This window comes from Numenius arquata, chromosome 2, assembly GCF_964106895.1.
Source record: "Numenius arquata chromosome 2, bNumArq3.hap1.1, whole genome shotgun sequence".
NCBI lineage: Eukaryota > Metazoa > Chordata > Aves > Charadriiformes > Scolopacidae > Numenius > Numenius arquata.
This window is the reverse complement of record NC_133577.1, coordinates 32,486,001-32,510,472: the sequence shown is the minus strand read 5'-3', so window position 1 is coordinate 32,510,472 and position 24,472 is coordinate 32,486,001. Positions and strand designations below refer to the sequence as shown.

Genomic DNA, 24,472 nt, shown 5'->3' with positions numbered 1-24,472 from the left:
AAGCATTCTTACTCCATTTGTTCTCTGAATAACTGGGATGGCCCTGTTTTCACTGCTTGGCATAGAGCACAAGAGCCTGGACAGAAGCCCTGCCTTCATTCCCACTTCTTCGGAAAGTCCCAGAGTTTGAGTGTTTAAATCTGCCACAGAAAGAGATTTGCATTAATTTTCTGGTCTGGTGGCCCGTTCTGCAGGCTAACGGGATGGTGATACCACCTGAAGAACCTGTCCAGTTTTATCCAGGACTACACAAACAATTGAAAAGCCTAGTCCCACTGTCCCAGAGGGGCATACATTTCCACACTGTACTGTAACAAGAAGCAAGCGTAACAAACACGAGGAAGGAGGTGGAAGACATTCTGAGACAGAAAGATCACATTTTATTTTACACTGTATCTTACATTTACATCAAAATTTATACCACATTTTAGCTAGAAACTCAGAAAAATATACAGAACATCTTGCATGAACACTGTTGACCCTGAGGGAATAGAACGTCATTAATGTCCATCAATGCACGTGACTCTCAAGGGATTTTATCTCACTCCATTAGTTTTGCTTCCTGGATATTTTAAAGAGTTCAAATGACAAAGGGAAAGCAAACAAACACGCGGGGAAATCCCATGAATGACCTTTGCTATGGAGTACAGTTGAACTCAACCTCAAGTATGCTGTTCACGAAGATACAGCATTACCATCTAAACCGAACGGTTTGCTGGCATGTGAAGTCCCAGCTGTCTATCTGATGCACGCCCCCCAGGCTACCTTCCACCAAAGGCAGGTGGAAGAACCTAAGAGACAAGGCGCGTTAAGAAAGATGATGGGAAAAGTAGAATCTCAGCAGTCTACAAGCTGCCCGAGATCTGCAAAAGGTAAGTGATATTAAAACAAAAACAGGAAGCATCTAAAGTGGACCAACTGGTCCACTACAAGAGTAAGTTTACAGCCTGGAAACGTGCTGCTTCAAACCCCCACCTGCCAAATTACAACAGCCAGTGCAGGAACATGCACTGACCTCAGCATCCCTGGCAGATGCATGTGAAACAGGTAGATTTGAAATAAGCCCCTTCCCTGTATCCCACAGTCGGCCTGAAACACCCCCTGATACAGGAGTCTCCCCAGAGCTCATACAAACAGAGGAGCCTCTCTGCCACATGGTTTAAGCTAAACCACCCCTTGATCTTCCTCTCACTGGAAAGCCAGGAGAGACTTGGGAGCTGTGGCAGGAGTATAGCTCAGGCCTCCATAACACGAAGCCACATTCACCCCACCCCAAGCTGGTACAAACTCAAAAAAAAAAACCAAACCCCAAAAACCACCACCACCACCAAACCTTAAAATAAACACACAAACATACGAAAAAATAAGGAAAAGCATCCCAGGGGGAAGATGCTGGGCAGAGGACTAGCACCCTCCTCCTCCCTCTCAGGTGACAGGGGCGGCAGCCGGGGGGGACAGACGCGCATCAAAATGGCGGCGCCAGAACCCGCCTTCCCGCCGGCGGAAGCGGGAGTGACGGCAGCGACGGCGACGGCAAGATGGCGGCGCCCAGCCTGCTGCGCGGGGGGTTGAGGCGGTTGTTCACCGGGCTTTTCGGGAACGGTTGGGCCTCGCCGCCGACCCGAGCCCTCCGGGAGGGTGAGTCTGGGTTGTGGGCCGGGACGCGGGGCAGCCCGGGGGCCGGGGCGGTGCTGGGCACCGCTCTGGCCCCCGGGCTGCCCCGCGCCCGATTGCCTCACCGCGGTCGGGAGAGACGGTTGCGTTCACTGTATTTCACCCTCTCCCAAAAAACACTGTTTCTTTTAGCCTGATTGAGCCTCATTTTTCCCTCCTACCTCGCTTTTTTTTTTCTTTTTTCCTTGCAGTCGTGGAGGTGACTGAAGGCAACACGACCACAGTAAGTCCCTGCACCCCTTTTCCTCAACGGTTGTCCTTGCCCTCGCTTCTCCCTCTTTCAGCCTCCCGTTGTGAGGGTGTGTCCTTGTCTGCCGTCCTCGTCCCCCCACCCAAAGAAAAAAACAAAAAAGGGGCAAAAAGGTCACTTTTCAGCCTGAAGGACATTCCAGTGTAGGAAGGCAAAACCAAGATAGGAGTGCGTTGTGAGCGCGGGTAACCCAATGGAGGGTTTGGCTGCCAAAGGTCAGGATTGTCACCCTGTTGCTGATGATGGGTGGCTCCGGTCAGAGCTCCCTGTGGGCGCCAGACCCTTTGCTGCACCCCTGGTAAAGTTGGAAGCCCTGAGCAGAGGCATTCAGAACCCAAAACGCAACAGACTGTTCTTTGGATGAGTTCATTTTTTAAAGTAGTGACACTTGGCATCATCTCGAGTGTGGGACAGCATGAAGGAGGTTTGCCCAGTGGCTTTGTCACTTCACCCTGGGCCGGCAACGTGATGTGGATGGCTCTGTGCCGGCTGCGTGCCACGCACGTCACTTGCTGTTGATTTGTGTTGTGTTTGTTAATCATGTGTGTGACATGGCGACTGCAGGTGGAACAGAGCTTGCATCTGGCAACACATTTGGTGGGAAAAAACTTTAAGTAAAAAGGGTGTCATCAGAGAACGATCTTAAATGCTAAAGGGAAACTGCTGCTGAAAATAAAACAGAAGTTCTGAAATAACTGATAAACAAAAGCGTTTTCACAGCTACAGTTTAAGACAGAAAAGGAATGATCAAAGCAGTAGAATTAGAATTTTACTGAATTAACACCTTCAGATCTGTTGCACTTTATCAAGAGAACTGTAATTTTTTAGAAGCAGCACTGAAATTACTAGGGGGCGAGGGGAGAGTGCATTATTCTGCACACATTATATATGCCAGTAGCAGTCTATGCCTTGGCTGGAGACAGGTAAAACAGATACTTTGAAGTGTGTAAATATGATGAGGAAAGTGGAGCAGGAATTATTTGGGATTAGCTAGAGGACAGTGCACTAGATGCTAATCTATATACATGTAAATAATGAGTGGACAGACTTTTTTGCTTGCTAATGAAGCAGACAAAACTTGGTGGTTCATGCCTTTGAAAATCTGAATTTCCTTCTTGTATTGTTATCCGTGGACATTGTCATGTTTGAAAGCTGAATGGAGCAGGTTACTTATTTTTTAGATATGTAATATCAAATAGAATATGGCAGTTAGCAAGAACTCTTAAGACTGTCCACAAAAAAAAATTAAGGTATGACAGTAGGTGTGATGAAAAGTCTCTTTTTCTTCAGGTGGGAGACTACTAATCTTTGCCCAGAGACCTGAAGAGAAGAATTTGCAAGCATGCCCTGAAGTTGTTTTGACCACAATAAGGGGAAATTATGCACACCAGCAGGACATACTGTGGATTGCTGTACTTTGCACTCAGTTTCGATGGGGATGTAAATTATAATCATAGGGTCACAATATGTAAACTGAGGCTTGAAGTGAAAAAGATATGCATCGCAGTAGCAGAGCCCTTTAGAAAAATAATTCTTCATGGCCCATTGTAGAAGCATAAGGGAGATTTGGATATTTCTACTGTATAATATCCTAGCATCAGTCTAGGATCCGTCAATGCAAGAGGAAAATCTTGTAATAAATGGTGTAAATTGACTCAACTAAAGGGCTGATACATTTCTCAGCATATCCTCTGGTCACTCCATTTATCCTACCAACTCTCTGTCAGTCTTTTCTGAATCCATCTTTCTGTGCTCATCTTTCACATGTCCTTGCTTTTCTCAGTATTGAAGGAAGTGTTTGACATGAACCAGAGGAATGAATCCCAAAGGAATCTGGATTTCATCGGTATACTGGGAATGTAGAGCCCCTGTATTCCTTTTTAGTTCTCTAACAGAAGAATAATAACTGAGTGGGTTAACAATATGAAAGTCCTCAGTAGTTGGGGAATAATTGCCTGTACACTGAAACTTATCTCAAGAAAAATTGATATTGACGTAGCATTCTGAGTCTTTGTTCATTTCCAAGATGGAATTATAGTCAAAGTACAGTCTGAAGCTACACTGGCAAGAATCAAGACCAGATACACTGACTTCCCAGAAAATAACTTTACCAAGTAGTAGAAAATTAGATACTAGCCTGTATTTTATACTCATGGTTACTTTTTTCAGTTTTGTAACAAAATAAACTACTTGTAACTACTTTGCAACTACATGTCAGGGGAGGAATCTTACTTTAAAATAGAAAATAGTCTCTCTTTGAGGTACTCAGATGCTTGAACTACAAATAACTTGTCTGTTTCCATTTGCCATCACTAGACAAGAAAGACACAAATCCATGGTATAAAATAGTCCTGACAGCTCAGCTGGATGCCAGTGTCCCATGCACGCTTACAGAAAATGCCACGCTTTTCTTTTCCCAGGTTCTCAGGCACAAAACCTCATGGTTCAGTCTAAATCAGTCAGCTTTTCTCTTAAAAGTAATATTGCATTCCACTCAGGGTTTCTTTTTAAACTCTTTGGTGCTTGCGCTATTTGACACTGTCAGTTGGTGTTCAAAATCTGGTTTTAATCTTAATTTGACCAGAGAAAACTTCCAAAATATTTTGGAGAGAAAAAAAAAGCTTAGCTATACTGTCTTTTCTATCCATTGAGTTGCAATTTGAGATAGCTTTTGCTTCTATTTGTAAGTCCTCAAAAAAAGACAAGTGAACATGTAGATAGACTTCATATTCCTAACATACCTACATTTAGAAAACAAATTTCTCAAGTTCTTCCCACACACACCTTCTACATCCCTTTGCATGTTACTTTTGAGAAAACTTGAGTGTTAAATGTCACCACTTTGTAGTGATACAGAGAAGATTCTAAAATTATCTCCTAAAGGAATTGTTCAGGGAATTAAGCTGCATAAAATATGCAATATTGGGGTATTAAAAAAAAAAAAGGGAGTGGAGTGAGAAGGAAAGAAAACCACAAACCCACAGACATCTCCTAACAGTCTTTTCTTAAATTTAACTTTTACTGAGAATTTTCTCTGGTGGTGATTTGTAATGTCATAAGCCCCTTCATGTTTTGGTCCACAATCTGCATCTTCTATTCTGTTACATTCACTTATTCTCAGAAAAAATATGTTTTAAAGCTTTTGGCTAGAGGGCCACGACAATTTTAAGGTATAGTGGTTCAAAGGAGTGCTGCGGTAAATGGAATTCAGGGGACTATGAGAACTTCGCACTGACAATGAACTAGTTTACATTTAGTAAAACATATACAAGAATTTAGTAAATTGTTCCCTGTGCCCCTTGGATTTGTTCGTTTCCCCATAGTCTGTGTATATCCAAAGTGCTTGGTATATCTATATATAAGCGAGGTGAATAATGCAGATCCTGTTCCCCTTACATCTGTGCAGTACTGGTCAACATGTTGTAGACTTGATGAAAGGTATTCCTCAAGTCACAGGTGCAGGTAGAGGTCCGAGCTATCCCTGATCATTACATCCTTCCAATTGTTTCCTAGATTGAAGGGAGAATTGTAGAGGATGCTGAAACACCAACTCCTCCAAACCCCTCTGGCCAGTGTCCCATCTGTCGCTGGAACCTGAAGCATAAGTACAATTATGTGGTAAGTTTAATAAAGGAAAGTTTCCCCATCCTCACAGCTAGATGAATGTTGCTCTCAGATCTACGTACTGCACAACCTGCCTCTCTTGTCTTTTGCTGGGTTTAGTAGAGATAGTTAACTCCATCTCTGCTTCTCTTTGGTGTAACAATAGTACATAGTAATTGTTTGCCTTGGATGATGGTGTTCCTGGGAAAAAGAAGGATGAGCTCATATCAAATAGGAGGTTTGGAATTATACTCATGGCCGTTTGATTTGAGAAGGCTTTTGTGTCCAGCTGCTATTCCGCATTGCACTTCCAGGAGAATCAAGCTGGAATGCAGCATTTAGTCAACTGATTCAGGCCTGTTCTATCTCATTGGGTCATTGTCCACTAAGGTAATTGCCTTTTTACATAACTTTTAAAACTCTTGATGGGGTATGGAGGAGAGCATACGTGTTTACATCCCTTGCAACAGAAAAGATAGATTTGATTCATGCTTTTTTGCAGGAAATGCCAATGAGAAGTTTATTAACAAATGAGAGGTTTACTAACACTAAATGTAGAAGATAGGAGGGAAATCCTGTAATACTTTAAAACAAAAGCACAACAGGCAAGAACACTTTAGAATAAGAAGTGTGAGAGAGAAGATGCAGCATGTAACTTTACGAGAGGTCATTTAAACACAGAGTTTACAAAAGGACTAAGCGCCCATCTTGCAAACTAAAAACTCAGTACTGGAATTAGAAAAGAAGAAAAACAGACTGGAACATGCTGTTACTAAGATAAAGCAACAGAAAACTCAGAATAAGTTAATGCCAATAGGATTAGGGTGAGAGAGATACAAATGCATCTGGAGGGAAAGAAATCTTTGTGAGAAAGAAAGTCCATTGAGACTTAAGAGGAGAAGAGGACTGAAAGCCACGTTAGGTGCAGAATGACTAAGCTGCTTGCATGAAGTCCTAGTGCACACACAAAAGAAAAATCATGTTTTAATATCTAGGTAGTAATGGCAATCTTGCAAATGTAAAACAACAGGAAAAAAACAGGTACAGAAATAACTTAGGCATTGAATTAGGCACAGACCAGCAGGCCAGGATTGCGTGTAGTCCCAAGACCTTAAGGGAATTAGCCAACAAATCTACTACTTCACTGGCAGGATTTTTTTAAAATGTGAAAAAAAGCCTAAGGAATCACCAAATGGTTTGAAAATAGCAAGTGAAATACTAAGTAGTTGAGAGAGGAAGGAGAATGATGCTGATTATATCACTTGGTAAATCAAACATTGCAATTTCCCAAATAAAATAGTACCAACCAGGAGTAAAAACAAATAACCTGTTGGATAGGACTAATTATGACTCACGAATTACAAAGAACATGAGTACAGAAATAGTGCCAGACAAAATACTCGCAACTACTCCAGGCAGGTGAAACAACAGATGTGAGATGTAAATGAAATATCAGTTTAGTGTGTTTCAAAGCCTGTGTTGCAGAGATTAAATTGTCTAGGACCTGAATGTTATCAGTGATTCTGACTCAGGCTGGATGCAGTAATAAACAGTGAAATAAGTTGGGGGAGGGAACTATTTAGTGTTCTCTGGTCTGATTTCTCAACAATCTGGAAAGCTAACAATACAATGAATTTGCAGGTGATATTAGGACAAATTGCAAATACCATTAACGTATGGAAAGTACTACAAAAACAGATCACGTTTGTTTTGTGTTGCTCATGTTTGAATGCAGTGATTTCTTGCAACTATTTTCTTCTTCATGTTTGCTGAGTTGTGTTGTGATCAGAACAGACCAATCACTTACACTGGAAAATATTTTCTTAAGGTTAATAGAGTTTTATGTGACTTCTAAATATGAGGAGTCAACAGCATCATTAAACTGGGTAGTTCTACAGACTTCCAGAAAGCATTCCGTGAGTCACACATTAACAGCTCCAGAGAAACTGTAAACTGATGCTCAGGGATAAAATGAGCCATGGGAGCAGATTGAATTTTGGAAATCAATACGTAGACTCACTTTCTACTGTTGTCTGTGGAAGAAAACTGTAGTTCGTAGAGATAGCAGTGTTATCGAGAACCAAAGAAGCAATGTGATGCTGTAAAGCCTGAGTTCCAGGATTAGAAGTAGGCTGTTGGTCCCAACAAACAATGTAAAGTGGCAGTTTTAGGTGTGTTTGCAGAGTGAACTAAGATTACGGGTTTTCTTCCACACTTCAGTTCAGTTTGATTCTTGGATCCTAATTTCTACTGTTCAGTATGGAGGCAGGAGAAGAACAAATGTGAGGAGAGATCCTGCAGCCAGAGCCTTGAGAATCATTGCTGAGATCGTTCCTAAGAAATTGTGGAGACAGGAGACAAACTAGGAACTTGTCCATCCTGGCTATCGTGTAGTTTTTGAATGCATGTGCATCTGGTGTATATATATCCAGTACTCCTGTTGTAGAATGGAGGAGAACCTGGACAAAAAGCTAAAGAAAGGAGTGTGAACTGGTATTTCAGAATTGTAGAAGCCTCTTATCTCAGTATTTACAAGCATTCCTCTGTGGGGTTGATGAGAACTAGGAGAAGTGTCAGTTCTGGAGTAGACCACCTCTTCTGCTTGAATAAATCCCTTATATGTTTGAATGCTTTGTACCAGTCCTGAATTTTCAGGCTTTTAAATGTTAAGGTGAATGAAATCTCCTTTCTGCACATAAGCACTCTCTGCTACTTTTCTTTGCTGCAGCAGTGATGAGTAGCAGAATCTTTGAATACTTAAATAATAAAGTGCAGGCATTTAACTGTGTGAGTAATTAAACAGTGGCACAATTTACTCACTGGTAGTTAATTGTCCTAAAAGTCTGTAAATTGAGAACAGCTATTTTTGTTAAAGATACAGCCTAGTTCATACAGCATAACCTATAATCTGTGCTTGGTAAGAGATCAGAATAGATGGATCACAGTGGTTCCTTTGAGATTGATAAGCTGAGATCAGTCAGTTGCACAGAAGGGAAAGTGTGAGCTTTTTTGCTTGGGATGCTTGTAATTGGACTGAATGAGGCACTATGAAAAGGGAAGTGTTGAATTAGCCCCCGAGGGAGCTGAGTAATATGACCTCATAGGACTTTCCTTTTGTCATGTGCAACTAGCACAGTCTAAAGTAGTGGCATAATGAGTTACTTTGGCTGTCAGAGAACTGGGGGACCAATGTCTCCAAAGTTATTAATCAACCGAACAGGCATTGTGAGCACTAGCAGGTCATGATTCCAACCTGCCTCAGCTGTGGTGTGGAGGGCTGCAGTTGTCTTTGCCAGTTCAATTCTTAGTCTCTGCTGAGGCTCAGGATAACAGAGCCTACGGTATAAATCCCCCCAATTTGTGGTCTGTGTCTGTCTGTCCATTGAAACTTAGACCTCAGTTGATTATTTTTTTCGTATCCATTGGACATAAAAAAATGTAGCTTGGTCATTGTCAGGATGCGACTGGATTGAAACCTGCAATCGTGTTACGAAATGCCTGGAGAATGGTGTATAGCTCCCAGGAGTAAGGGAGAAAGGAAAAACTAGACTCTTGTATAACTGGAAATAATGACTGGCAGACTTATCTGATACAACCCAGTAGTAATTTGGCTACACAGACAGAACTGTTCTTGCGGTAAATGAAGGTTTTTAATGAATCGCTTATCAAGGATCCTGCTTTTCAATGTGTCTGCAGACATTAAAATGCAGAGATGCCTCTGCATTCTGGTTGCCATCCATTCACAAGAACATATTGTACATAGTGTTTCGTTTAGCAAGTTTATCCAGCCCTTTTAGAGGTGAAGGCTAAACTTGTTTTTCGTTTTCCCCCTTATCCACTTCAAACATCATTAGTCTGAGTAGGCAGTAAATATGTCATCTTGCTTTGGCAGCAATTAGGGGAAACCAAACTGCAAGCTTTGCCTATTAGCCCTAGATTAATTCAATCCAAGTTGTTTTCATCAAATGCTGCAGATTACAGGGGTGGGAATCTGGGTCCAGCCTCGTGGGAGCTGTCCAGTGATTAAAGCAAATCCGTGGTTACAGGCTTGGCTGTCCACTAGCACAAAATGTGAATTTCATGGAACATGACGGCACCATGAGAACTTGCCAGACATATTTTTTTTTTTTTGACCGCTCCACATACTTGTTCGCTTCCCTCCACAGCTGCCCCATAAAGTTGGCTGTACCTGTCTGCTTTCTCCCTGTGGTAAAATGCATCTGTGCGAGTAATCTGGGAGAGGCACCTGGCGTCTTAACTGTGAGGATCTTCAGAAATGGACAAACCTTCTGTTGCATTTGCAGCATTTGAAGACAAACAGCATGAGCGTAATTTAGAGCTGCAGCAGCTCAGACGTAGATGATTTCAGTTGAAAAATGTGGCCACACAAGGGTGTTGGTCAGTTGGTGACACTGTTGGTCAGAGATGATAACAGAGAACAGATTTTCCTGATTGTTTTTCCACAGGGGGAAAAAAGAAAGACTTTGCTTCCCACCTCCCCCCTTTACATGGAAACACTTGATAACAAGCCTGTGACTCCATGAGGCGTGGTGGTAATAAGAGAAATCGCTTGGACCACACACACCCTTCACAAGAGCCTGTGGCCTACTTAGGCTTTCGCGGCTGCGAAGACTGGAACAGCCTCAAATTTGCCATGAGCTCCCTTTTTCCTCTTCTCCACAGAGTAACGCAGCATGCTAGTAGAAAAGTCTAGAAAGTTTTTTCTCTTTCTAGGCACTTGGAGCTGGACAGCCCCTTTTCACTTAGAGAAACAATATGTTTGTGCTAAATGGCAAAGTGAGCTGTTGGTGATGTGAGAACTGGTTGCCTAAAGGAGGAAAAAGAGGGATGGAGTCTTGCTCTTGTTTCCTGAATTCAACACAGTACATTTCAGAAGTGGCCAAAAGTCGGTGCCCTTGGACTGTTTGGCTGGCCTCCATCCAGTTTCCACCAACGCAGCTGGCACCAACTGGTCCCTTGGTTACTGTTCTCATTGTCAAGGCCATGTGTTAGCTGGGCTGAGGACCCCTCACTTCCGTTTTAACCATAGATGGCCTCCGAGGAGCTTGATTCTAGTTGCTCAGCTGTGCTTTTCTTGTTCTTTGGATACCACTTCACTCTGTATGCCAGTTGGTAAGTCATTTTCTGTCAGTGAGAAGCTGCCTAACCTGCTGTGTTTTCAAAGGAACTGGATCTGAAAATCAGTCTCAACACATTAATTGTAGACAAGCAGAGGTAGAAAGAAAGCCAGATAAGGGAAGAGGGAAATTGTGTGTTGTGATGACAGGGAGAGTGAGATTGAAGGTGGGGAGGGAGGAAGGACAAAAACAAACCACAAAACCCCAAAACAGAAAAACTTAAAACTTTGACTGCAACACTTGTATGACAGCATCTGTCCGAATCAGCCATTACCAGAAAGCCATACTGAGTTCCAGCAGCCTCCTTTAATGCTGAGCTGGTGGATGTGTAATTCCTAGATAGCTAGGTTTTCTGAATATTCATTTTATATCCACTTGTGATTGTTTGCTTTTGCAAGGGCGGTAAATGAAGCTAGGAATGCTCCAGGGAGCTCTTTGTAAAAGAGCAAAGATGGAGGGGGTGTGAACAACAGGCAGAGTCAGGATCACCCAATGTGAAAAACAACAAGTACTCTTTGTTCTCGCCTGTTGCCCTAGACAGAGGGGGTTGTACAGCGCTGACGTACCTGGTTTGAATTCTTGTTCTGACGGGACACTCACTGGCAGGTCCCTTCCAGCCTGCAGGCACCCTCCACATGGTCCAGCTACCCCAACTATGAACGTGTTTACAACAGTGGTGGAGAAGTAAACTCTCAACCAGCAACAATCAACAGATAAGGGGAAAAAACAAGCACAGAGCCTCCAGAGGCCCTTTGGGCCAACTTATGCTCACGTCAGCATGTCAAGGGGACCTGCCTATATTGCCCTGAGGGGTACATTTGCAGTGGTGCCGTGTGTGGAAACAGAGAGCATGTATCCAAGTACTGGGCTGTTGTGCTGTGTACAGTTAATGGGACACTCGTGCAACAGCTGTTGCTGCTGCGTTTAAAAATTTGTCATCCCAGCTCCGTGATACTATCTGATCCTAGAGATCCCCTTAATTTTGTTTGTATTAAGAATGCTTTGCTTTTCTAGAGCTTTTTATTGGAACAGTCAACAGCAGTGTAATCTAAATGATTCTTGAATCATAGGCAAACCCTTGGCATGCTCTGAGTGCTCCTTCCATCCAGCGTAGCCGTAACAGCCCCACCTCATACACACACAGTTGAAGGACTGAAGACAGCAATTTATCCTATTAGGTCTTTCTCATCAGCACATGCTCTTTTCTTACAATAAGCTTCTTCGTGCAAGATCTTGGACCATTTCCCTGCTCTCCACCCCTCCAGAGAGACATGAGGGAAGTTCCACCATGGGAAATTGGATAAAAGTTTGAGGAGTAGATAGCAGAGAACAATCCTGCTCTGTGGGAACAAGGAGGTGGCCAGAGGTGATCTAAAGTATCTGTGACCTTTAGGATAGCAGCTGTGGTGGCATTTCAAGTTGTGTAAACACTGTCCATCTGCAGGTCTTGTGTAACTGTGTCTGAGTACCTAGGACACATTATCTTAGCTAGAATCTTGGAGCAAGCGACAGTGAAGTAGCAGGGATTGGAGCTGACATCATGTGTTTACACTAGTGAAGTCAGGGGAAGACTCAGACCATCTGAGTGACCTTACTGAGCTAAGCTGGCAGGCAGAGTGACAGCAAGCAAAAGCCACTTGTTGTCAAGCTGCAGCCAAAATGTGTAGGAAGGAATCTTTGTTTTGTTTTGAGTTCTGTACACAGCGCGGGGTCAGCACAACACCTAAGAATCACAGCAGTTAAAGTAGCTGTAGCACTGATGGTTTTGCCCTTCTCTTGCTCCCTCAGGACGTCTTGCTGCTGAGTCAGTTTATCCGTTCTGATGGAGGGATGCTGCCACGAAGGATCACAGGCCTCTGTTTGGAGGAGCACAAGAAGATTGCTGTCTGTGTGCAGATGGCTCACCGTGCAGGTACCTAGCCTCCTCCTGAGACAAGCCCTTACTGTGGGCTACCCACAGAACCCCTTGAGAGGAGTGTCCTGCCCAATTAGTATAGCTCAGGGAGATGTCGTTGTCCAGTCACCCAGCAAACTCATTATGGTCCTAGTGCTGGGACAAGATGATGGGCTACTTATTCTGCTTTCTATATGTCTTGGCTCCTGCCTTGGCAGGAGACACTTATCCCTGTAGATGAGTCTACCGTTGCAGAAAGATCTAGGAAGTGTGTCATTCTCTAGTAACTAATGATTAAATACCGGCTTCTGAAATTACTTGATTTAGCATAAACTTGACCTAACCTGTTAATAACATGCGCCTGCCGTCTGCCACGTGAAGACTTTTTTGCTTTCCCTGGGAGTGGAACCCAGGTTGACACAGTCAAAGTATTTTGCTGATCTTTATGCCTGGTTCATGAGTTGTATCCAAGTTAAATGGACTGAGAATTTTAATAGTCAGATTTTCATCTGGAGATGGAATCTGATTGGACAACAGTGCCCTCTGTCCTCTCAAAAAGCCTTTTCGGTGAGACCAAGTGGCTGTCTTTGGTGTGTATTTCCTCTCTGCATCCAGCAGAACCTCTTAGCTTCTCTTTGGCTAGTGGGCAGGTTCAGCAATGACTATACTTGAGTTTTTGCTGTGCTGTCCCAGTAGGGATGTGAGTTGCCTGGCTTACAAAGTGTAATGTAACTTTTGGATGCTATAGAGGCAAGGAGGCACAGCAAAATATTCTCATGCTTTTCTTTTTCTGTTTCAGGTTTGTTGCCAAACCACAGGCCTCCACTTCCTGAAGGGCATATTCCCAAGAAACCCAAGCTCAACAGGTGAATAGTCTTGTCTTTTCACATCTCTTTTTCAGGAATAGACTGGAAGAGGAAAAGCAGTTCCTTATAACTTGGTAAAACATGCTTCGGGCAACAGGGCTTATAAAGAGGACTCGGCATTTCGGAGAAGGAAGGTCTGTCATGATACTCTCCTGTCAAGTCTTTTAAGGACAAACCAGATCTCATTCAAACAATTTATCCACACAGGATTAAAACATGTTAGAGTCTGCCCCCCCTTCTTCAGCTGCACTTGCCTCCTTATCGCTAGCCCTCAGTAGGGCTGTCACAGGAGGATGCCACAGAGATGCGGCAGCGTAACAGGGTAGTTGAGGTTGGAAGGGGTCTCTGAAAATTCTCTAATCCAAGCCCCCTGCTCAAGCAGGTTACCCAGGGCTATGTCCAGTCACCTTTTGAGTATCTCCAAGGATGGACCTTACACAGTTTCTCTGGGCAGCTTGTTTCAGAGAACCACCCTCATAGTGAGACAGTGTTTTCTTACATTCAAACAGAATTTCTTGTGTTTTAATTTGTGCCCATTGCCTCTTGTCCTGTCACTGGGCACCACTGGGAAGAACCTCTTTACTCCTTCCCTTCAGGTATTTATAAACATTGGTAAGACCCTCTCTGAGTCTCCAGGCTGAGCAGTCCCTTCTTTCTTAGCCTTTTGGTGCCTGCCTGCCAACAGGAGAGTGCCCAGGAGTGGTACCAGCAGTGAGCAGGGGACTGAGAAGTCAGCAAGGGCCCATCACAAGCCTGTTCCTCTCTGCCCCATCCCTGTTTCCCCCAGCCAGCAATTTGCCCTCAGCCTGCCCTTCCTGTTCAACAGGGTCTCTTCCCCCTCCCTGGCCTGAGTGGCCCCTGGCCTTTGGTGGGCGAAGGAAAAGCCTGCGGCCGCCTCCTGCACTGTGCTGGGCGCTCAGAGGTGCTAATCCCCTGTTTATGACCTCACACTCTGTTTCCATGGGGATGTCAGAGCGGTTTATGAACCTCACATTAGCAAGCCGTGGGGTTACCAGAGGCCATGGGGCTGTTGCTGGGAGAGCTTAGGCTGCAGGGCTGGGGGCGGCCAAACACTCCTGCATTTCAGGTTTGACTCTACTGGAGAGATTTGAGGCAAGTTCTTGGAAATGTCCCTTTGATACTGGCAGGCTGCATGCTTGGTATCCGTGAGGATCAAATTAGAGCACTGTACATTCGATGCAGCCCTGTAGCTATCAGGTACTTCAATTCTGAAAATGTCTTCCTTCCTATGTCTTACAAGTCTTTGGGATTCTTTAGTAGCTGTGTCTAACTAGCAGCTGTGGGGTGGAGCACATTACCTAGTTAGCATTCATGGAGCAACCCTGCATAGCAGGTTGAGACAGGGCATGGTAAATCCTGTATCTTGCTGGAATCACACCAGGACGCCAGATCTAATGCCTCAACTCTTACAAATTGTTCCATAGATTTTTAGGGAGAACAAAGAACAGATACCTCTGGATACATTCTACATGCAAGTAGGTGTGCTACACCTCTAAAATTAAGAGATTGACATTGGAGATTAGTATCCAAGCCCTCCCTATTGCATTGCTTACTCCCTCCCTACACCACCCTTGGTTTTTCTCCTCCCAGCAAGGGAACATAGCAAGCAGGGTGGAAGCAGAGTTTAGAAAAAGAGAGCAGAGCTGTTCCTGAGGAGGTGGAACAGCACTGAAATAGGCAGGCTTTGAGGTCTGGGTGGAGACAAGAGAATGGGATGAAGAAATCGGATTGAAAGTTGTGGTAGCGGGGCCGGAACTAAACAAGCGAGTCCAGAGCCAGGATAGTGTGCAGGGGTACTTGATCCTTCACAATATTATCTTCTCACCCTGCTGGAAGGGGAAAGCTCTGCGTGTTGGAGCCTTGTGAAATCTGGGCCATTGTAGTTCTTTGAGAGTTCTGACTGTGTATACCTCCACCTGTGCTTCCTGCATTGCTCTCTGGAGCAGTAGCTGGCACCACATAAGGCAAGAGAGATAAATTGCTTCCTTCCTCTAGCCTGAAGGGAGGACTGAAGGGTACCCACATGCTGAAGACATTCAACCAGTACTTAATTTGGGAATGAAGCCAGAGCTCTTATCACAAGTTTCCCACAAAAATGAATTGTCCAAGCTTACCTTTTCTTTGCCCCTGTACTTGTTTTTGAAGCTTTCTGTAAGTCTGTAGTAATTTGGGAAGCACTCAACCAGTGGTGCTGCCAAATGCAAGTGAGCTGGCAGGGGAGGAGAGGGGCAGAATTGGGCTGGGACTTTTGAGTGGAACAAGCTGCCTTGTTCGGTGCCATAAGAACACGACAGGACATCCTCTAATCCTGTCTGGTGTGTAATACCAGGGCTGTGCGCTAACTTAGTCTGTCCTTTCACTGCGTTTGTGTCTGCTGGGTTTTTAAGTGTCAGTCTATGAAGGAATGAACAGGATGTACAGAGAACCTGTCATAGCAGACAGTACATAACACAGTTAAGTGATGTGTTTTCCGAATCCTTGAGCTTCATCTCTTCTTGAGATCACTGTATTGGGTGCTCTAGCCGTCTTCATCTCCCTGCTTAAATGAGAGGTAACAGTGCCTTTTTGCACTGCTGCTGTAGCCCTGGGAATGCCAGTGCAGAGAAACTGAGGTGCTTCATAACACGCTTGGGTCCCTTGTTAAATCTCTTCCAAGACAGGAACACAGGTAATGTATGCTCCTTAACATCAGTGTAAACCAGCCCTTGTGCTCTCCAGCTCTGCCTGCAGTGATGGCTTTTTTCCATCCTCCACCAGTGGGTCTACTGTGAGTGTGATGTTGAAATATGCTTTTCTGCACCCCATCCCCACCAAAGTAACCCTCACCAACCACACTTCAGAAGCAGACTGAAGTGCCCATGTTGTAGATGCTGGAGCTATTGAATTGCCACCAGCTGCTTGAGGGACCTTTAACCTGATCTGTGAAGTAACCAGGGATCCTGGCACAGCAGCTTGCCCATTGCTGTGCTTTGATGCTTGCAAAGGTGAAAGAGGCATCACTTTCTTGGCTCTGCAGTAGTGTGGTCCTCCTTGGTCAAAAGAAAGTAGTCATGCAGAAACAAGCCAGCAAACAGAGATGGAGACAAACTTGCATCAGGGCTGCAAGCTGAGATGGCTAGTTCTCACAGGTGGGCTAGTAGTATCCAGTATACTGAGAATTTAGTCCATTCCCAGTCACATGTCCTCTGTTCCTGCTGTCTCTCCCTGGTGCTCATCTCCACTTACTCTCTTGCCATCAGGAGCTTGCATTGCACATGGAAGAAAGCTTTGCATAAAGAAGACACAGTTCCTGCTATACTGTTCTAAAATAGGAAGTTGCAAAATGAACAGACAGAGCACAAGAGGCATATAGTAATAAGCTTTGCCCTGCTGAAGGACAGCATTTCTCTCTGAAATGTACTTTCATGTGCTCACCCCTTCTGCCCTGAAATTCCTCTCATTGCCCCCCTGTAAGCAGTCTGTTGTCTAACTCTTCACTCTGAATTGAGAAATCTTTCACTCTTTTTAAAGGAGGGACTTCTGAGAAGTCATTGTCTACTCCAGATGTTACCCCACATACTTCCATGAGAACTCCTGCCATCTGAGGACAGAAAATCTTACACTGAGCTGAAGAATGTTTTTCTGATGGTAGAGCTCTTGACATTAGACTACACCATCAGCTGCTAGAGTGATAGGACTGAAAAGAAAGCCTAAGATAACCTTAGGGGTTGATTCTACTCACACCTCCTGAGATTGGAGATTGATTGTGGGGAGTGTTACTTGAAGTGGGAGTCAGAGCCCAGCACCTCTACCATAATATAGACCTGAGCATTTGCTTATTGTGTGTAGACCCTGTGGATGTTTGGTAGACTCAGAGCAGCAACCCCTGCCTGGCAGAAGCCTGGCTGATTACTCCATTTGGATGAGCAATCCCTTTCACTTCTCTCCAGTCTTGCAAAGTTCTGGTTGATGCTCCCTTTGGCCAGGCTTCTTCCAAGGTTGTGTCAGTATTTTTGAGAGCAGCTTCATCTGCTGCCAGAAGAGGGACAAATCAGCCTGATGAAAAACTGCTTTGTCTCTGCTCTTTGCCCCTGAGATGATGTACAGGCCAGCTGCATAGGAGGAGCTCTGTGGCTCCTGGGCAAAGGTGGTAAGGAAGTACGTAAAGAAGGGCTAAGGAGCTGTGTTAATGTATACTTTTGAGAGCACCAAAAAAGCTGCTCCTCAGCTTTTCCTTGGCTGCACTTGTGACTATCTTGGCCAGAATGTTTGGGCCATGTCAGGGTCACCCTGCTTAAAGTGAGCCTCCTTCAAATACAAAGTGTCTGGCATGCACCAGCTATCATCTAGCTGAGATTAAAACGTAACATGCCACCGTATGGAACCATCAGCAACCTGTCCTGTTTTAACAAGCATCAGGGCTGCTGCCCTGCTGTTGATCGAGTGACATGAAGTATGGATTTATCATCCAGAACCCTTCTGCCTCCTCTGCCCCTCCAGAAGGTGCTCTTCTGGTGCTTACTTGATGTTTTCCAAAAAGCAGAATCCCTGCTGTATTTTCTGAAGTGGTTTTATTGTGTCTCCATTGTGTGAACTTTGGATATTCCCTTCTACATGCCCCAGATTTCTCTACAGAGAGGTAAGAAATTTCCCTGCTTTGCACTGGGTCACTTGTCAGCTGGCCTCCCCCTACCCCCCACCATCTGCTGATCCTGTTTCTGTTACTGGAGTGCAAGAGGAAGAACAGAATGCTTTGGGAAGTAGTGGGCTGCAGATCCTGCCTTGTTCTTGGTCATTCAGCTGTCTAGCACAGTATAGGATCACCCATCCAGGATGTAATGTAATGTAGAGGAGGAGATTGGGAACTGCAGAAGAAGGTATAACATGAAAGTGAAAAGGCCAGTTTGAGCTAAACTGTGGTCAGGGGGGTGGTAGGAGACATGTGAGAACACCTTGTGGTCAGAATTCAACTGGGGAGCCCTCCACAGCTCTCTTTTCTCCCCCCTGCAGTTGGGACATTGTCCAGGTGCGACTTAACATGGTATTTCTCATTTCTTGGACTTTAGTTCTTTGCCTTCTTGCTTTCTGCCTGATGTGTTTTTGACAGCAATAGCTCATGAATGTTATCACTTAACTGTTTTACTAGTTATGGGTGCTTTTGCAGCAGTATGGCCATTGGAGTACCCACGCTGTCCTTAAGCTCTTGAGTCTACCATCCTCCCCCCATCTTCCATATCACTTGTCTGCAGAACTTGGATGTGGAGAAACAATGAAGTTTACCCTCATCGATGCAGAATTACTCCCTACGGTTAATCTTCTCATGTTTGGCCCAGTCTGGGGCTTTCAGTGTTTCCAAGGGATGATTCCACAAGCAAATACGCCTTGCAGCCAAGGATTGTTCCCTCATCCTCAGCCTGAATTCTCGCTTTCATAACTTCCTGCTGTTATTTCTGCATCCGTTTGTGCTTCAGCCTGGCATGTTCCAGTTAAGTGCTGCAGAAACAAAATATTTTCACTAGCCCATGAGGCCAAGGAAGTTCTCGGGGATTTCACCAGCACCATGCAGAGTGACAGACTGTTCTCATATTCCAAAGCCGTGTGTGTAACGCCACCACACACCAGAACGATTTGGGAAACTGTCAAGCACAGCTGCGGGTCAAACTTCTATCCTTGCTTTCAGGAATGGAAACCTGAGTAACTCAGCAGTTTTCTTTCCAGCATGGAGGTTGTTGCATGGATAGCGTGGACTAACACTCTGTCCAGAACAGTCAGTCAGTTCAGGCCAGCATCTAGATGCTTTCATAATGTGAATATAGCGCTGATTTTCTTTTGGCAGGTCCAAAGTACTGGTTAAAGCACAACACTGAAGTTGTTCCCTTTCCAAAAGGTCTGAGGAATGTCACAGGTTCCCTGTGTCTGGGCTCTGTGAGCAAGAGGTGCTGTACATCATGGAGTACATGATTTTGAGTGCTCATCTGCCACTCCATTTTCAACTTTCTACTGGAAGAACAGAACTTGGCACAGATAATATCCAAGTCAATCCCTTCTGTCACCCGAACTGAAGAAGTTGCTATGTGTTAGGAAAGAGGCAGGTTCCATGTGAACTTCTCGTGAGTTACAAAGTTCTCAGGCTCTGTGGACACCTTTCATCCCTGGAAGCAGAATCCGGTTTCACTGCTATCAGCATTTCACTCCAGCAGCATGTGGTTTCTCTCGTCTGGATGGAAACTTGTGCTGTGCGTAGCATGTGAATTCAAAAGCAAAGAGACAGAGTGGCTGCAGGTGAGCAAAGCCAAGAGGTGTCATGGGAGGGGATGTGGCAGGGAGGAAGCAGTCTTGCCAGCACTTTGATCGAGTGCTTCCTGCAGTCTGTAGCCCTCTGCCTTCTGCTCTTAATCCAAACAAAAGCCAGATTGAAAAAGTTCAGTGAGGGTTCAGAAGTTCAGCCTTGAACTGCACCATCATGGCCTTTGCTTGGGCTGTGTGCAGGACTAGTTGCCCCATGGGTAGGTCATTTCCCTTCCCCAGCACATGGAAGCCCTGTGCCTACTGCTAGATGTTTAGCGGCAGCCTCTGAGTGGGAAGGCTTTGGAGCCCTCCTGCTCACTGAATAAAATCCACGGAAACAGACTTCCATGTGCCACAGAGATTTTAGGCGATTGCAAGGACTGCAGGTGACTAACCACAGGTCTTTCCATCCTGTTTATATCTTGCCTTTCTCATCAGGGGAGTCACACCAGGGTTCCCATCGTGCTTTATCCAAACTAGTCATTTGTGCAGCTGGAGTCTAGTGATTCTGGTTGTTGACCAGGATCCTACCGTACTCAAGGGGGCAAGCAGAGCCCCGTGGCTGAGTCTCCAAGATCAGCAGTTCTGTCCCCCTTTGTCCAGGGTGAGAGCTTTGCATGCTGAGATAACAGGTTAGGAGGCTGCGGACCAGCTGCATTTGGCATTCACGTGGAGGCTCTGCCCTGACAACCTTCAGCTGGTTGAGAAAATTCAGACCATCTGCCAGTGTGTGTTTGTAGATTATTGTAAAAACTCCTCAAAACAAACTGTGTGGTGGATACAACAGAAAGTTGGGTGACTTGGCTAGAAAAGCAGGTACGCTACCTTACATGCAGAAAAGTCCTGTGTGCTGGGCTTTGAAGCTCTCACCTGTGAGTTTTGTGGATTGTCCTTACTCTCAGGAAAAAAAAAAATCTGTGAAACAGTAGGAACTGGGGTTAGTCAAAGAGGAAAAGGAACTTTGTAGAGTGGCTGCTCCCAGGCAGCAGGCTTTTGCCACTGCTGAATCAAGGTAAAAAAAAAAAAGAGGCAGCAAACAAAATAGGACAAGTTTGAGTTTGGGACAAAGCAAGTATTAAAAGCGCTAAAAGCAAATTTGCTTCAGGAAGGGAAAGCGTCCAAATGTCTGTTTCAGCTAACAATGAAAAGCCCCAGCCTGCAGTCCCCAAAGGAAGCCAAAAGCCTGGACCAGAGGGCTGGATTAGACCTGCTCAAAAGAGAAATAACAAAAGCTTTAAAATCAGGCCATTACTAAATCCTCCTTCCTATGCAGAATTGGGGTGTGCACTTCCAGCCCCCATACAGAAACAGAGGGATTTCTTAAAAAGCCACTGTCTGTCTAAACCTGCACACAGCATTGATGTGTATCTCACATTCACACATTCACTTCTCTCCCAGTGAGATCATTTATTATCACGGGAGCACTTTCCCGTAATCGTATGGACACGTGACCAGAGCTGCTGTTGGCACACTGATGCATTAAAACAATTTGGGATTTTTTTTTCCTCCTTCGCTGTAAGCACAGTCTTGCAATATCAAAACTTGTGCTACAAACCTGCCCCTGCAGCAAAGGGAATGTGAAAAGAAGGACTTGACCCCATGTGCCCATCAAATACCCCTACAGCGTCTCCCAAAGGAGCTGCTTCGCCACAGTTCTTTGCCGGATTCTGAACTGGGGACCTGCATTTGGACTCTCTGAACTCCCTCTTTGCGTGTGAAATTAGAGACAGGAGAGTCTCTCCTACTTCCTGTCCTGATGCTGTTATGTAAGGGATTCCACTAACGCACTAGCATAACATTAAAGGTCAAAAGGGACTAATTTAATGCACGCACGGGAGAACAAGTGGTTGGATCTTGCTCTACACCGTCTTGCTGTTGCTTCTAGATGTCTTAACTATCATAAACTCATCAAAGCGAAAGCAAGGCATTTTGAAAGTGGCTTCATGTCAGTGGCAGGAACCTCCAAATGTGATTAATTTTTCACTTTATGCTGTTCGGGATTGCTGCGAAAGTGCTAGGAAAATGGGACTGCTGTTATATACTCTGTAGCTGCCTGGCATAGCAAGCTTTCTTTGTAGTTCTCAGGAATGTGTCAAATGCCTTCAGACAAATGCATTACATGGTCTCTGTCCAAAGTTCTTAATATCTCAAATTTGCACGATGCAAATAGAAGGTAACAAAGCTGTTTGGGGAGAGGATGACTGATTGAGGTTACATTAAGACCACGGGATTACTCAACAGAGGCATGCAAACATCGCTGGACAAAGTTTATCAGTCTGTTCCAAATTCTAATTTGTTGGAGCATTGTTTGTGCAGATTATGCTAGGGTTTTACTTTGAATCTTTATTGTCTGAAAAGACTCCTCTTTCTCTAAGGACCTCTATTCCCTTCTCTACTGGTAGCAAAAGATTTAAAGCCTAACAAAACTCCAGGCCACCCAGCCACAGGGTAAGATTTCCAGTAACTGATTCTGGATCTGAAATCCCCTGCCTGTTTGCAAAGCCAAGTCTAAAACTTCAAATGTTAAAAAGCAGAGGATATTTGCCAGACATTGCTCTTCACAGAGGTTTGTAGTTGTGATGATAATTCCATTCTAGTACCTCTTATATTGTAGGTTCTGACTTCCTGCACCAGCAAGCTGCAATAGTATTGTACAGAGAATGCTAAAGCAAATTTGGACATATGAAAATACAAGACTAGGCCAGAAACCCATCCCATGCAGAAGTAGTAACCAACTACCCACTGAAAGAAAACGAATCCTGTTTTAGAGACTTTATTTCTCACAGAGTTTAGCCTTTGCAATTAGTTTGCCTTATTGAGGCCAGCTGTTGAAGTAACACCTGCCATAGAGGCTGGATGCATTCAGTCTTGGACATGGTTGCAATGAAGGGATTTGGCACTCCAGTTTAGCCACAGGTGGACAACTTGCCGGCAGCCTTGAGACTACACCTGATTTGTTTTGGGAGACTAGAAGTCAAGCAGGTGGCAGTGGGTTCAGTACAGAGGTGCAGCGTAGAAGTTCCAAGCCAAACAAAAATTCCTTTCCCGAGATGCCTCCTGAATTGAGGGAGCTCTGCTCACGATTATTCCTTTTATAAAGAGGCATGTGGGGAGGCAAAGGCTACAGTGCCTGCTTCTGCTTCAGTCAGAACCTTTTCTAACTGAACAGTCTCAAACTGAAATGCGTTTGTGTTGTTTTGACAGGTATCTGACCCGCTGGTCCGTCAAATCTGCAAAGCCCATCTGGAAGAGGGGCCCTAAGTGGTGCAAAATACCCATGCCAGTTGGACACCCTTTGCTGAAGGATAATGTGAAATATACACACAAGCCTCTCTATTTAAACCATTAGTGGCCAGAACTGGCAAAAGCACAGCTGTTTTCCACTGTTCTGCTTTTTTTGCAAGTTTGTCAGTGTCTCCGGTTTTGTTATTCCAAAACTGTCATTAGTACTCTATATTGTCTCCAGTGAATGAGCTGCGATCTGCTCTTCTAGGAGAACACAAGATTCAGCAAACCAAACTTCAGTGTGCAGAATTATTTGGAGAAAGCAGGGGGCAAAGACTTCTACCTCAAAGCCAGAAAGGATCTGAAGACCTTTGTTTCAGTATGGTCCATGACTGGGTTTGGAAAAGGATTTTTCCTTCTTTTTCCAGTAATGAATGGTGATTCCCCATTAATGTGTGTTTCAACTCAGATTTGCCTCATTTGGGCTTTTATACCTGTGACACTGATGGAAGAAAAAAATCTCCTGCAGCGCTATGTTTCCTTGGCAGTAACAGAAATTGTTAATGACTACTGAAATTATTTTTTTTATAATCTGTACTAGCTATGATTTGCAGCAGAACACATGGCAGTGGCAGACTGGCATGTGTGCATCTTACATGTCCCCTTAAGGATTTCTGGCTTGTGCTTCACTCCTGGATCTAGCAAATACAGAATGTTGACATCCTTGGTGACTTGGCCTGTTTTTTCCCCTTGCAAATACAGTTGCCACAAGCCTTCCATGTCAGTGATATGGCTGCTTCCTGGGATAGTTTCAGACTGAGATGTGCATAATTTTCCATCCTGTAACTAAAAGGTGGTACCATTTCTCTTCCTGTACAGTGCACATATGCACCTTCCACCTACTGACCACTGCTGCTTGAGAAGTGCTACATATGGGCCTGGTATGAAAGGCTCGTTACATTTATCAGGGCATTATTGCTTTGGTTCCATTTCTGTGACATTTTTCTGGGGGCTACAAATCAACACAGCTTTTGTATGTACTACTGTGCCACTTAACCTTGTTTACCGCTTTCATCAGAATCATCCGCTAATACCTATCGGCATGGACAGGAACGAAGGGTAAGGATAAACCCGTATTACCCAGGAAATCAAATTAGATTATAATGGTTCTGTTTAGCCTTACTTTGTGAAATGGAAGCCCTGCATTCAGCTCCTGGAGCTGGCCAAGATCTTTTTGCTTTGGGAGACAGAGCCAAGACTTCATTAACTACGGAGATAAAATCTCTGGCTGCCCGTCTCCATTTTATTAAGCTTTGAAACCAACAGTCCTTCAGAAAGGAAAAGATTTTTCTTTCTTCTACGTACAGAAGTTACTGTGTCTTCTAGCCCAGTGGCTCTGCTCAGTGAGTTTTACTAATGGAAAACTCACTGGATTAAACAATTGCCTTGAGATGAACCTGAATGAGCACATTTTGCAAAAGACCAGGTGATGCCCACAGTTAATTTTTTTCTACAGTTTAGTGCCTAGAGCTGG

The 24,472-nt window shown here is 44.5% G+C and overlaps 1 protein-coding gene across 1 annotated transcript; it reads left to right on the top strand.

The window, feature by feature from the left end:
- The first annotated feature begins 1,505 nt into the window (after positions 1 to 1,505).
- On the top strand, positions 1,506 to 23,667 carry MRPS18A (mitochondrial ribosomal protein S18A). The gene is made up of 6 exons (XM_074168234.1): positions 1,506 to 1,638; positions 1,866 to 1,897; positions 5,438 to 5,542; positions 12,454 to 12,577; positions 13,359 to 13,425; positions 22,918 to 23,667. Exons 1-6 carry the CDS (start codon positions 1,539 to 1,541, stop codon positions 23,060 to 23,062), a joined length of 573 nt encoding a protein of 190 aa, XP_074024335.1. The 5' UTR covers positions 1,506 to 1,538; the 3' UTR covers positions 23,063 to 23,667.
- Positions 23,668 to 24,472: the final 805 nt, after the last annotated feature.

Bases quoted from the DNA above. Each gene is read 5' to 3' on its own strand.
- MRPS18A (XM_074168234.1), top strand. From the start codon at position 1,539: ATGGCGGCGCCCAGCCTGCTGCGCGGGGGGTTGAGGCGGTTGTTCACC. The intron at 1,639-1,865 runs GTGAGTCTGGGT...TTTTCCTTGCAG, and splicing joins GACCCGAGCCCTCCGGGAGG to TCGTGGAGGTGACTGAAGGC. The intron at 1,898-5,437 runs GTAAGTCCCTGC...ATTGTTTCCTAG, and splicing joins CTGAAGGCAACACGACCACA to ATTGAAGGGAGAATTGTAGA.